Source organism: Microtus oregoni, unplaced genomic scaffold (assembly GCF_018167655.1).
Source record: "Microtus oregoni isolate MIOR12 unplaced genomic scaffold, Mior012 000009F_ref0000495, whole genome shotgun sequence".
Classification (NCBI taxonomy): domain Eukaryota; kingdom Metazoa; phylum Chordata; class Mammalia; order Rodentia; family Cricetidae; genus Microtus; species Microtus oregoni.
Genome location: NW_024543068.1, coordinates 37740610 through 37753704, shown reverse-complemented (window position 1 = coordinate 37753704; position 13095 = coordinate 37740610). Strand labels below are relative to the sequence as shown.

General features: G+C 36.5%; 1 protein-coding gene and 1 pseudogene across 8 annotated transcripts in view; one reads left to right on the top strand and one right to left on the bottom strand.

Annotated features, from left to right (window-relative positions):
• The window catches only part of Ralgapa1 (Ral GTPase activating protein catalytic subunit alpha 1), a 237244-nt gene that overhangs the window by 131849 nt on the left and 92300 nt on the right, over positions 1-13095 (bottom strand). For 5 of the 8 annotated variants that reach the window (XM_041658516.1, XM_041658517.1, XM_041658519.1 and 2 more), the window contains exons 16-17: positions 12742-12903; positions 9799-9939 (exon numbers count right to left, since the gene is read on the bottom strand). In XM_041658516.1, coding sequence (XP_041514450.1) covers positions 9799-9939; positions 12742-12903 — 303 coding nt within the window. The remainder of the gene's footprint in view (positions 1-9798; positions 9940-12741; positions 12904-13095) is intronic. The other 3 variants (XM_041658518.1, XM_041658522.1, XM_041658523.1) reach the window with 1 other exon arrangement.
• LOC121452456 lies at positions 6235-6521 on the top strand (annotated as a pseudogene).

The window sequence follows — 13095 nt, the reverse complement described above, 5'->3', positions numbered from 1 at the left end:
TAGAGAAATTTTATCTACCTATGAGAGGCCCTTCTCATAAACAACCACTGTGCTGGGTAGTTTTTCATCAATTTGACACAAGTTAAGAGTCATCTAGGGCCGGGTGGTGGTGGCGCACGCCTTTAACCCCAGCACTTGGGAGGCAGAGGTAGGAGGATCTCTGTGAGTTCGAGGCCAGCCTTGTCTACAAGAGCTAGTTCCAGGACAGGCTCCAAAGCGACAGAGAAACCCTGTCTCGGAAAAAGAAAAAAAAAGTCATCTATGAAGAGGAAACCTTAATTGAGAAAATGTCCCCACCAGACTGGCCTGTTAGCAAGCTTGTGGCACATTTTCTTGATTTGATTAATGACTGATATAGGAAGGCCCTGAACACTGTGGGTGGTGCCAGCCCTCTGCAGGTGGCCTGAGTGTCATAAGATATGACTGCCTCGCTGAAAAAGGTACCAAACCATGTGGCTAACATAGACAAGAATAATGGGCTAATCTAAGTTATAAGAGTTAATAAGAAGCCTGAGATAATGGGCCAATCAGTTTACGATTAATGTAGACCTCTGTGTGATTTCTTTGGGACTTAACGACTTGCAGGAACTGGGCAGGATAGAAATCCCTCACCAACGTGTGTGTGTGTGTGTGTGTGTGTGTGTGTGTGTGTATATATATATATATATATATATATATTAAAATTTTCAAAGTGTAATTGTGGAAATTAACACCATGCCTATGACCTCATTATAAAGTCTTGCCAGGCAGTGATGGCTCACACCTTTAATTCTAGCAGTTGGAAGGCAGAGGCAGATGGATCTTTGCATTTGAGGCCAGCCTGATCTACAGAGCAAGTTCCAGGACAGCCAGGAATTTTACATGGAGAAATCTTGTCTCAAAAAAGCAAATAAATAAATAAATGTATGTCTTTAGCTTATTTAGAAATTAAAAACCTGTATTTACCAGGAAAACAAAATGAGAATTTTAAGAGACTATCATTGCTATTTATTACACTTGTAATGTAAATGCTAAGTAACAGAACTAAGCCTGCCAAGGTGGCTAGCACAGGGATATAATCTAGCACTTGGGAGGCAGAGGGATGAAGAGCTGAGTTCAAAGCTAGCCTATGCTACAAAAGGGCACCTCTGTCTCAAAACACAAAAGTAATAAACTATCACAGAAGCATTCTAACTAAACATTTAGATCAGAGTAAAGCTATCATTTATCTACAAATACAAAGTAAGTTAGACTTAGATTTACATCCTTTAGAAGGTAAGGGCAGTTTCCTTGTTTACAAACGGTAAATTGTTAGTCAGTGTAATTTCAGAATCCATAAGATAGCTAAAATGGTGGTATTTCTGATATCTTAAATAAACAAGAAAAAAAATTCTTGACCACTGAGTCAATGCTTCATGGAATCCTATAACTTGTAGATGTGGCAAGTCTTATTTTTACATTTCCTTGGTAATATTTAGCATTAAAGCATTGAAAATTATTTTCTGTATTAAAAGGTACATCTTTCTGGATATTGTGTTTCAAAGAAAGGTTATTTTGCTAGCTTGAGAGGTAAATTGTGCATTAAAGTATTACTGTTAGCTTGCAGCATATAAGAGGAAAAAACCTTCCATTAGAATGTAGGTTTCTTTTATGCTGTTCATACAACTATCCCATTTCTTTTAAAAGTATTTATCATACAAAATCGATACAATACAGAAGAAGGAAAGCACCAATTATATTAAAATGATGCTCACTGGGGCTGGACAGATAACTGGATGCTGGGGAGCATGCACTGCTCCTCTAAAGGATCTGAGTTTGGGTCCCAGCACCCAGGTCAGACAGTGCACAGTAGCCCATAGCAGCACACGGGCACCCACAGCAGCCTCCTGCTTTAGATCTGATCCTCTCTGACTTCTATGGGTACCTGCACTTCTATGGGTACCTGCACAAGCCCACACACAAATGCACACCAATACAGAGGTTTTTTTTTTTTTTAAGCTGTTGCTCACGGGTAAAAATAATTCGAGAACAGAAAGAACGTCTTAAATTAGAGATTTTGGAGGCTGAGTGTGATGGTACATGCCTATAATCCCAGTATTTCATGAGTAGACGCAGGAGGACAGGAGTTCAAAGTTGTCCTCTGCTCTACAAGTGAGTTCAGGGCCAAGAATATGCAATTTGCAATTATGCTATAACTATCATATTATAAGTGCAAAGAGCTACGAAAGATGGATATGCTATTACATGTTGATGACAGGAAAAAAGAAGTATCATTGCATAAAGAGGAGCATACTAGGTTAATTAGAGACAGATTTTTTTTTCATTCTTACTCAGCAAAATTTAGTAAAAAAGGGCCATCTTTCTTATACCAGAAAACATAATTATAAATAATAAATTGCCACTATTGTTAAAATTTTAAATACCCTCCTTTCATGAAGGCATTATTTTGGTACTATAAACAAATTTGCTTAAGAAACTGCTAAGAATGAAAATAAGCACTGCTAGTCATAGTGGTAGCCCCTTGGGAAGTGAGGGCACAAAGTGCTCAGTTCAAGATTAGCTTGGGCTGCACAAAAAATCCCATCTCAAGCCAGGGAGTGGTGGAACATGTCTTTAAAACCAGCCAGCACTCGGAAGGCAGGGGCAGGTGAATCTCTGAGTTCGAGGCCAGCCTGGTCTACAATGCGAGTTTCAGGGTAACCATGACAACACAAAGAAATCTGTCTCAAAACAAGCAAAAAAAAGTTCCCTGTTTCAAAAGCAAAAGAGACCAGAAAGTCTGCTAAGCTCACCCTCAAATGCACATAAGTGGCATCTAGTGCAATAATTCTCAACAGACGCTGTGGGGCAGACCAGAGACCATTTTTCCTTAGACGCCAACATTACTAAAAAGGTGTATTCAGAGTTTATGTAAGCCCCAATATGCTGTATTAGAATTTGAGCTAAGGGCCTAAGAAAACACCCTCCCCCAACTATTAAAGACAAGTCTTATGTTAAGAAACAGTGTTGAGATAATGCCAATGACCTTCACTTGGTTACTAGTATAGGAAAACTCTCCAAAGATATTCAATAATTTAGTCCATAACTACATATGAAGTTCTAAGACTGGGCATCACAGCACTCACAACTATGTAGGTAGAATGGCTCTCTAAAAATAAAGGAGAAAAAACGGCTGGCAAAAATGGTACTTTGAGAATTGATAGTTCATCTTAACAATTTTAGTATGTTTTTAAAAATCAATAGGTATAGGAAAAATTAAAGAAGTTTAATTTACCTCCCTGCTTCCCCCAAGCTATTCAAGAGTACCAGGAAAGGGAATGGAAAAATGATGCAATTGTATTTTAATTTCAAAAAACTATGAGGAAATATTTTTCTTTTCTCACCTTTTTATTTGTATCAAGACAAGGTCTTGCTAAGTAACTCAGGCTGGCCTCAGCTTCTGGAGTGCTAGGATTTCAGTCACATCAGTGATAGGGATTGCCTCCATTGGTTAGACATTTTTCTGATAAACTGCTACTTTAACCAAAGGCAGAGGGATTGTTTGTAACAGTGTCACTATTTGTGTTTGGTAAATTTGTTACAGATCCTCAATTCCCTGATCTTAAACACACACACAGGATATATTGGTGTGGGAAGCCCTTCCCTATATGTGTTGCTTTTACTGGTTAATGAATAAAGCTGCTTAGGCCTATGGCAGGGCAAAATAGAGTAAGGTGGGAATTCCAAGCAGATAGAAGAGAAAAAAAGGTGGAGTCAGGGAGATGCCATGTAGCTGCCAAAAAAGAAAGACATCAGGGGAAACTGCTGGAACCTTGCCAGTATGCCACAAGCCTTGTGGTAAAATACAAAATAATAAGCCGGGCAGTGGTGGCGCATGCCTTTAATCCCAGCACTCGGGAGGCAGAGGCAGGCGGATCTCTGTGAGTTCGAGACCAGCCTGGTCTACAGAGCTAGTTCCAGGACAGGCTCCAAAGCTGCAGAGAAACCCTGTCTCAAAAAACCAAAAAAAAAAAAAAAAAAAAAAAAAAAAAAAAAAAAAACACAAAATAATGGAAAAGGGTTAGTTTAAGATACAGGAGCTAGCCGGGCGATGGTGGTGCACGCCTTTAATCCCAGCACTCGGGAGGCAGAGGTAGGCGGATCTCTGTGAGTTCGAGACCAGCCTGGTCTAGAGAGCTAGTTCCAGGACAGGCTCCAAAGCCACAGAGAAACCCTGTCTCGAAAAACCAAAAAAAAAAAAAAAAGATACAGGAGCTAGCTGGCAATACACCTGTGATTGGCCAAGCAGTGTTGTAATTAATACAGTTTCTGTGTGATTATTTGGGTCTTGGATGACTGGGAACGAATGAGCAGTCTCTGCCTACGATACACTTTATTATGTGTCCATTTAAGGTTATAAGCATGGGGAGAAATATAGAAAACCATGAAAAACAGTGCTTTTCTCTATCTAGTTCTTTTATTCTTTTGTGGAATTTTGTTGCGGTAATGTGTTTGTTTGTTTGTTTGAACTGAGCCTGGTATGTAGCCCCGCCTAACATCCTACTCACAACTTCCTGGCTGGAAGTTCCCAATGTGGTAGCTAAGGACACATGCCACCACACCCAGTTTATGAAGTCCACTTTCTTACTAATTCTCTCTGAGTTCTTTTTCTATTTAAAGACGTTATCTTTTGTGCCCTTGATCTCCCATTCCTCCCTCAGTCCCACTGGTGCTAGGACAACAGACCCAAATCATTACGGTTGGCTTACTTATGGCTTGACTGCCCATCAATGGTTTGTTCACACACTAAACTACTTTAAAGTAAAATGTACTCAAATGTTGAAAAAAACATAAATAATTAACCAATTGGAATGGTTGAAGATTCAAGCCATGATTTGCTTATAACTTAGCACTAATTTTACATACCTCTACAACTATCTTTTCTCTCTTCTCCACCTACCCCCTGAAGAAACAAACTGCAAGCCATCAATCTACTTCCATGAGTTACAATGCAAAAAATAAAGCAATAATTCACATTCCTACAATATAAACAAATATAATCATCTGATTTCATAGTGTGCATGTGTTTATTTAAAGGTTAGTTCAGTGTCTTCTAAATTTGTGTTCTATGAACCTTGATGTTATTATATATTAAACTGTCAAAATGTGAGAGAAGGTGTATATGCTGAAATAAACTTGAAAAATACTGAATTCTGCAGTTTCTATGTGTTAACAGACTTTTGGGGAGCCTTCAGTATGTTAGCAGACACTATGAATCTTCATTCAGATCCTTTTTAAATCTCATTGTATCTTAGTATTCTAACAGTTGAGTGCACCAGCTTACACATGGTGACTTCATCTTAAATCAGTTCTGAGGAAGATGAGGGTTTGCTGTTATATTAAAATGTTGTGTGCCTTGCCTCTTTTGAGTCCTAAGAGAAAAATTACTTTCTAATTGAAAGTAATTATACTTTGACATTGTGTGTGTGTGCATTTTCATAAAACACTGGTGGCAAAGTATCTTATGGACAAACTGGTTTTGGAGAATTGTGTTTTTAAAAATTGTCCTTTTTGAGATAATCTGCACTGTCTAAAAGGACATCGGGCACAGAGAGCTCATGCCTGTAATCTCTCAGGGTGCTAAAGCGGGAGAATTGCCATGAGTTCCAGGTCAGCATGTGATATATATTAAGAACATGTCTAAAAAAAATAAATAATCAACATTTTGAAAGAAAGATATAAAATATTTTGTTCCAGTGACTAGTATACCAATATTATCTAAACACTTAAATTTGTCATACAAGGCATTCTATCTCAAATGAGGAAAATGAAGATCAAAAAAAAAAAAACATGGCCCTTAGAAAATCTTTAAATATTATCAATAAATATTTAAAGGTATTTTTAAAGGGTAATCTTTATTACTTATTAAAATATAATAACAAAGCAAGAACTGTGAAGTAGAAACATCTCATACTACTTAAGATAACACTTGGAATATTTGGAAAGGAACAATATAGCCTGGGCCCAGTGCTTGGGAAGCAGAGGCAGGAAGATCAGGTATTTAACACCATCCTTGGCTGCATACTGAGTTCAAGTCCAGCCTTCACTACATGAGACTGTCTCAAACAACAGGGTCACCTGATCTGAGGGGTAAGGAGGAAATATTTCATTTTTCTTTTAGCATTTAAAAACACATTTTACTGCTGCTTCTGGTGCTGTTTGTGTGTTCCTTCAGGGTAGACCTGATGCCTCTTCTGTGGAGTAGTAGCTGAGGAGATGCCAGTAACCATTATCGCAGATGAGAAACCCAAAGAAGGAGTCAAGACTGAGAACAATAATCACATAAATTTGAAGGTTGTAGGCAGATAGTTCTGGGGTGCACTTTAAGAAGCAAACACCTCTCAGTGAACCAATGAAAGCCTATTGTGAATCACAGGGCTTGTCATTAAGACATTGGTTTGATGGATAACCAACCAATCAGTGTAATAAACACACCTGTGCAACTGGAAATAGAGGCAGAAGATAAACTTGGTGTGTTCCAGCAGCAGACAGGAGGTGTCTAATAAACAAGGAGACTGCTACTTTACTATAGCATGTTGTTATAGACCAAGAATATATTCCTGCCATGCAGTGGTGGCACAAGTCTTTAATCCCAGCACTCAGGAGGCAGAGGCACGCAGATCTCAGTGAGTTCAAGGACAACCTGGTCTAAAGAGCAAGTTCCAGGACAGCTAGGACTGTTACACAGAGAAACCTTGTCTTGAAAAAACAAAACCAAACAAAACAAAATAAAAATGAAAGAATACATTCTCAATTAGAAAGTAGAAATTTAAAAGCAAGCAAGCAAGCAAGCAGAAATATGGTTCCAAAATATCCTGACTGCTGAAGTATAGATTTCTGTTTTTTTAATTTCCCCATCCCTATTTCTTTATTGTACACAAATAACTGGTGTGAATTCTAGATAGTTTTCCCTTCAAGTCAAGCATCTTCTTGTTTAAATAAAATTCCTGCTTTTAAAAATTTTAGCACCTACGATAATTATTTGTCAAAATATAAAGTTTCTGACAAGAAATTTTCTAAAGCCCAAAGGTTCTAAAAACAAAAAAGAAACTTACTGACAGTTTTTAAAATAGGAGACTATCTTACCCAACCAAAAGTTAAGAATTAGTGACCAAAATTATTTTAAATTTTTCTAAATAATTAAAAATTGTGTTTTTTAAGATTTTAAAATATTTTAAGTAGATTGCTTTTAAAAGCCTAGAGCAAAATAATTATCTGTTTACAATAAACAAGGAGGTTCTCTTGAATTGTATCTAATTCCGTTATCAGAAACTTTGCCTTGTTTGCTAATTTAAAGAAATCAATTACAGTAACACATACACAAATGAAAATCTGTGCTGTTTGCATAGAAATATTTGTTATTTGGAAGGAGCAATGAAAAGGCAAAATATTCATATTTTTATGGCTAATACTTATAGCCAAAGACAAAATATTCATTTATTCATTTATTTAGAACTAAGGGCCACATTTAAGAGAAATATGTACCACTTTCTCTCATGAATTAAAGTATATAGGGGGGCTGGAGAGATGGCTCAGTGGTTAAGAGCATTGCCTGCTCTTCCAAAGGTCATGAGTTCAATTCCCGGCAACCACATGGTGGCTCACAACCATCTGTAACGAGGTCTGCTGTCCTCTTCTGGTCTGCAAACACACACAGATTGAATATTGTATACATAATAAATAAATATTTTAAAAAAATAAAGTTATATTATTCCAGGTATATACCATCCAACTGTCCTACAGTCTGCACTGAAGCCCTAAATTTTACTGATGTATTCATCAAATAGTTATAGATCATCTGGCACAGTGGCTCACATCTTTAATCCAGGCACTCTCTGAGGCAAAGACAGGTGATCTTTGAGTTCAAAGCCAGCCTGGTCTACAGAGTGAGTTCTAGGACGGCCAGTGCTCTGTAGGAAAACCTACCAACCAACCAAAAAAAAAAACCAAAAAAATCTTATGGGTCATCAAGGTTTGGATTAAGGCCAAATTGCCCACTTTACTTTTGGCATTTAACTACAAGTTCAAATACCAATTTAATTATACACTAGCTCTAACTTATTACATTATGGTTTCAAAATAATACTTGAATATTTTCCAAATACACCATAATATGAGATTGGGCATGATGGTTTGTGCATGCTATCCCAGAACTTAGGAGGCTGAGGCAAGAGGATCATTATTGTAGGCCAGCCTAAGCTACGTAGTTTTAGATTAGTTTGAGCTACAAAGTAAAACCCTGACTCAAAACAAGAACAGTATAGAATACTATTCAGAAGTAATTCTTATATATTCTATCTAGAAATTGCATATATCTAATAACAAAATGCTTTATTGTTCCAATTTGAGAAATGTAAATATTTTGTCATTAATAACTCTTCACAAAGCATCAAACATAAGATATATTTAGACATTTCTGCACTTACATATAAGTAATTCTCAATTATTGGAACCCTGATAATTTAAAAGAAAATTTGATCTTGGCGGGCAGTGGTGGCACATGCCTTTAATCCCAGCACTCAGGAGGCAGAGGCAGGTGGAACTCTATGAGTTCAAGGCCAGCCTGGTTACAAGAGCTAGTTCCAGGTCAGAGAAACCCTGTCTCAAAACAAAAACATAAACAAACAACAAAAGAATAAAAAAAGAAAGAAAAGAAAATTTGATCTTGATAGAATACAGACGAAAGAAAAATTAACTAAAATATCATTAGCACAGATCTTTCAGTCCACTAAACTTAAGATAGGCTTTAAAAAGAAAAGATAAAAACACCCTACACACACACACAAAACCAAAAGACGCCAGTACCTCTTAAAACCAGCAATGTCACAGAAACACCTAAGCAAACTTCTAGGAAAGGTACCTCATAATGCCCAGGTAAGTTCATTGAAATACCACATTTTTCACAATAACTATACTCAAGTTTGCTTCTGTCCAAAAGATATGATACTGTATAATTTTATATATAAGCAACATAAATTAAAGGCAATATTAACTGTGGTGATGAAGTAAACAGCACTCACTGTGGAGATGAGTGGTTACTGGCATAGACTAACTAGGGAAATTTTAAGGCAGTGGAAATGTTCCATATTTTATTTGGGTGGATGGTATATGTATAATTCTCCAGACTCACTGAACTGAATACATGCATTTTATTAAATGATAACTGTTTTAATAAAAGAGCATGCCATCCTGGTACTGATAATCAAGATCCAATCCAAAGGGAAAGCTGAGGTTTTTAAGTTCCTTGGAATTAGGGCTACATGAAATGGCTTAAAGAGATTTGAGAGCATCCTTTGACTTTCTACATAGTGTTTTATCTAATACAAAGTAACTATTAGATTAAATGTTTTCTTTAGTGATTATATACACTTAATTAGTTCCAAAAATACAGAAGGGAGGAAATAATATTTAAGATTTGCCATATTGTTAATCAAAACAATAAAACATTCAAAGTCTATTATCTGTCATGAGACATCTATGATACAGGTATTCATTACTATATCTTTTAATCATCTGAAAGAAAAAAATCAAATGTAACAACTTGACCTTTTACAATAAAAAATGTAAGACATTGGCACAGCACTAAACTTAGCACTTCCAGAATGAACTGCAAGAATAGTTCAAATAACTCAAAATGTTGATTTCTCAATTATTTTCCAATTTCCCATACCTCCCCCCAAAGAAATTAACTTTTGAAGAGTTTATTTGATTAAGCAAATTGGAAAGCAGAGGATTAAAAAGTGAACAGGGTGGTGCAGAAATTAGCAGAGGTGGCACTACCTGAAAGCTCATCAGAAAGGGGAGTGAGAACAATATCAGGCAAGAAGGGTTTGGAAGTATGGATCAGAACAGGAGCACTTTTAGCACTGCGAATATAGGCCGATGGCAGAGCACATTCACCAATGGATCGGCTTCTCATGGCTTTAAAAAGGAAAAGAAAGAAGTGGGGAGGAAAAAAGAAGAGTGACTACAATGAAAGGCTGTGTCACAGAAAAAGCAGCAACAGAGAAAACTAAAAGATCCAAAGGAAGGAAACTTTAAATTAAAAACATTTCAGCACGGCAAATACTGGCAAGCTGTAAGAAAAGAAATCACAACACACATTTTGAATGTAATTCTTTTGGTGTAAAGCAGGAAAATGCCTACTATTAGCAATTACAATGGAACAGCATTAAAAAAAAACAGCAGACACTTCAGCACGTTTAAAAAAAAAACAAGAAATGAAAAAGCTATCAAATGGAATCACTGAAAAATACTCCATATTATTAGTCCAAAACAAGGCTGGTACCCTAGCTGGTCATTTGTCTGAGCAATTCTTTTTAAGAAAGCTAAATTCTACTAGCAAATCATTCCATTTTCATATTCTTACCCAAATAAAGCCTTCTAATTACTAATAGGTCCTTTTATGCAGTTTGATTTGTCATGACGTACTCTTGTGTTTAGTAGTTGTTCCAGGTGAGAGAAAACTTAAGCAAACCAGTGTCTGTCACTTACACTAGGGTATAGTACAACTTTAAAGCTTTAATTAGAAACATTTATAGAAAGTAGAACTCTCATCAACATGAAGAATCACATTCCTGAGTGGACATGGGTGGACACCTGTACTCCCAGCACTAGGGTGGTTAGAGGAGGAAGATCAGGAGTTCACAGTCATTTCCAACCACACAGTGAGTTCTAGATCAACCTGGTCCACAACATACCCTCTCTAAAAGCAAAGCAAACACACAATGACAACAAATACAGCACCAAGCTCTTAAGAAAAATATACAATTTGTGCTCATACAAATAATAAACACATAAAAACTTCAAAGTCTCTTTTTAAAGACAAAAACTGTTGGGTACTTTCCAAAACCTGTACTTTTGGTTGCACTGGATAGTTTGATAGAAGAGTCACTAGATCACAAAGGTAGAAACTTTTAGTTCCCATAGCAGTAACTAGTAACTTAAACTTCTCAGTAATTTCTGCTTCAGTTTAGAAACTATTGACTATATGAACTTATAGGCACTGCTATGTAAGAACACTGTACTTAAACTGCACTGCATAGTATTCAGTGCAAATGACAGAGGCAAAAAGAAACAGAAAAAAAAAAAAACTCTTGGCTTCAGGGATTTTACATTTTCCCTTTGCCCAGAATATATCTCCTATCTCCTACAGATTCTTCCAAAGTATGCTTCCTCAAATCTACGTTCTCAAATTGTATAATACAGAAGCCTACCTTGATCTAAATCTTGCTCTCCCTCCTGCTATTCTCTAGTCTTTGACCTTGCCTTGCATTCTTTGCAATTTCCTACTACATGCTATGTCGACTGGATCTGTAAGCTCAACATTAAAACTGTAAGTGCCAGTGACTGTTTTTAAATTTTGATTTGCTTTATCACTTCCTAGGTTTTTAATCAAGATCAAGTATTTGTTCTTAACTATATCCTTAATGTTTAGAACAGTGTATTAATACTGAATATTTAACTTTCTGTCCATGCAAACGTATAAAATCCATGGTTAACCACAGTATATAGGCAATGCATGTTAGGCCTCTAAGGGAATAAAAGGTCTTCAGAAGAATGTATAAGAAACTGGTAGGTCTGCCTCTAGTGAAGTAAACGGTGAAGACAGGGCAGAGGATGCTAGGAGGGCTTAATGGAATGCATGGGTTTCAGACTGAATTAAATAAGCACATTAATTCACCATGGTCATAAAACATTAACTTTAAAAATTAAGAAATTAGTCAGTCATGGTGGCTCTTATCTATAATCCCAGTACACAAGAAGCTGTGACAAAATTACCTAAAGTTTGAGGTAAAGTGTTTCAGGCCAGCCCAGGATACAGTGTGAGACCCTGTCTCAGAAAGCAAGAAACAAACAAATAAAATTTAACTCTAACTTTCAAAGCACTTTCCAACTTTATGCAGGTACCTTTCTTCATAAAACTTTTCATGATTTACTTTTTGTTTACTGGACTTGAAACCTGAAACAATATCATGCAATTCTGTTTCAGGTAGGAGAAGTAGTATCGCTACCACTAAAAAAATGAAGCACTTAGAACCTAGAAAGGGGAGCCTAGATGGTCAGTGAATCACCAAGCCTGACAACCTGAATTAAATTCTGGGACCTACATGGTGGAAACAGAACCAACTCAAGAAAGTTTTTCTCTGACCTCTTTATGCACAAAGTGGAACACACACAAACACACATAAATACACACACACACACACACACATGCACACAAGACCATTTTTAAAATATAAAACCTAGAAAGATTTAGCAAATTGTCCAAGGTTACTTAGATATTTAGTAAGAAAAAAGAGTAAGAAAGAATTTATGGCATAAGCCCTCCTTGAATTTCTGGCAGAATCCTCTCTATTATATAAAAGTTCGCCAACATCTCCATATTTGTGAAGATAATTACTTAATAAAAATATACCAGCTCATTCTTGAGTTCTGCATGTTGAATCCAAGTTCTACTTTTTGAATTCTATGAAATATAGATTTTGGATATATAATATATATAATAATATAAAATATAATTTGGAAACAAGGATCCTAGAATGAAGTAAACTGCATAAACACAAGAGTATATATATTAGGCTTATAGGCATGCTACTGGACTATGCAAACTACTGGGAAAGGAGGTGCTAGAAGTTTTTTATCTCCCCAAAGAAAAAAGCGTACGCAGATAGCATCTATCCCTGTACTGCTCGTCTAATCCCATGATTTTAGAGTACATACCAACAGTTTTTTGCCGTACTATACTCCTTGCCTTTTCAGTTCCTGGGGAGCCAGTGGTTGTTGCACTTCTTTGTCTCATGGGTGCTTGGCCAGGCTGATCACGACTCCATCCTCTAGAAAATGACTTGTCAACTGAAACCTTCTGAAACTCATGTCCAACCCCTAGAAACGCAGCATTAGTATGTAGAATAGTGGTTGCCTGGTTGCCATCTTTAAATTATCAGGGATACATTGTTGCAGATTCTAAGGTTGCCTCACAATACATTAGAAAGTCACTATAAAGATTTTTTTAACTTTATTTTGCATAAAAACCATAGTCAGAACTTAGGAAGATTTTCAAAATTATATTAATTA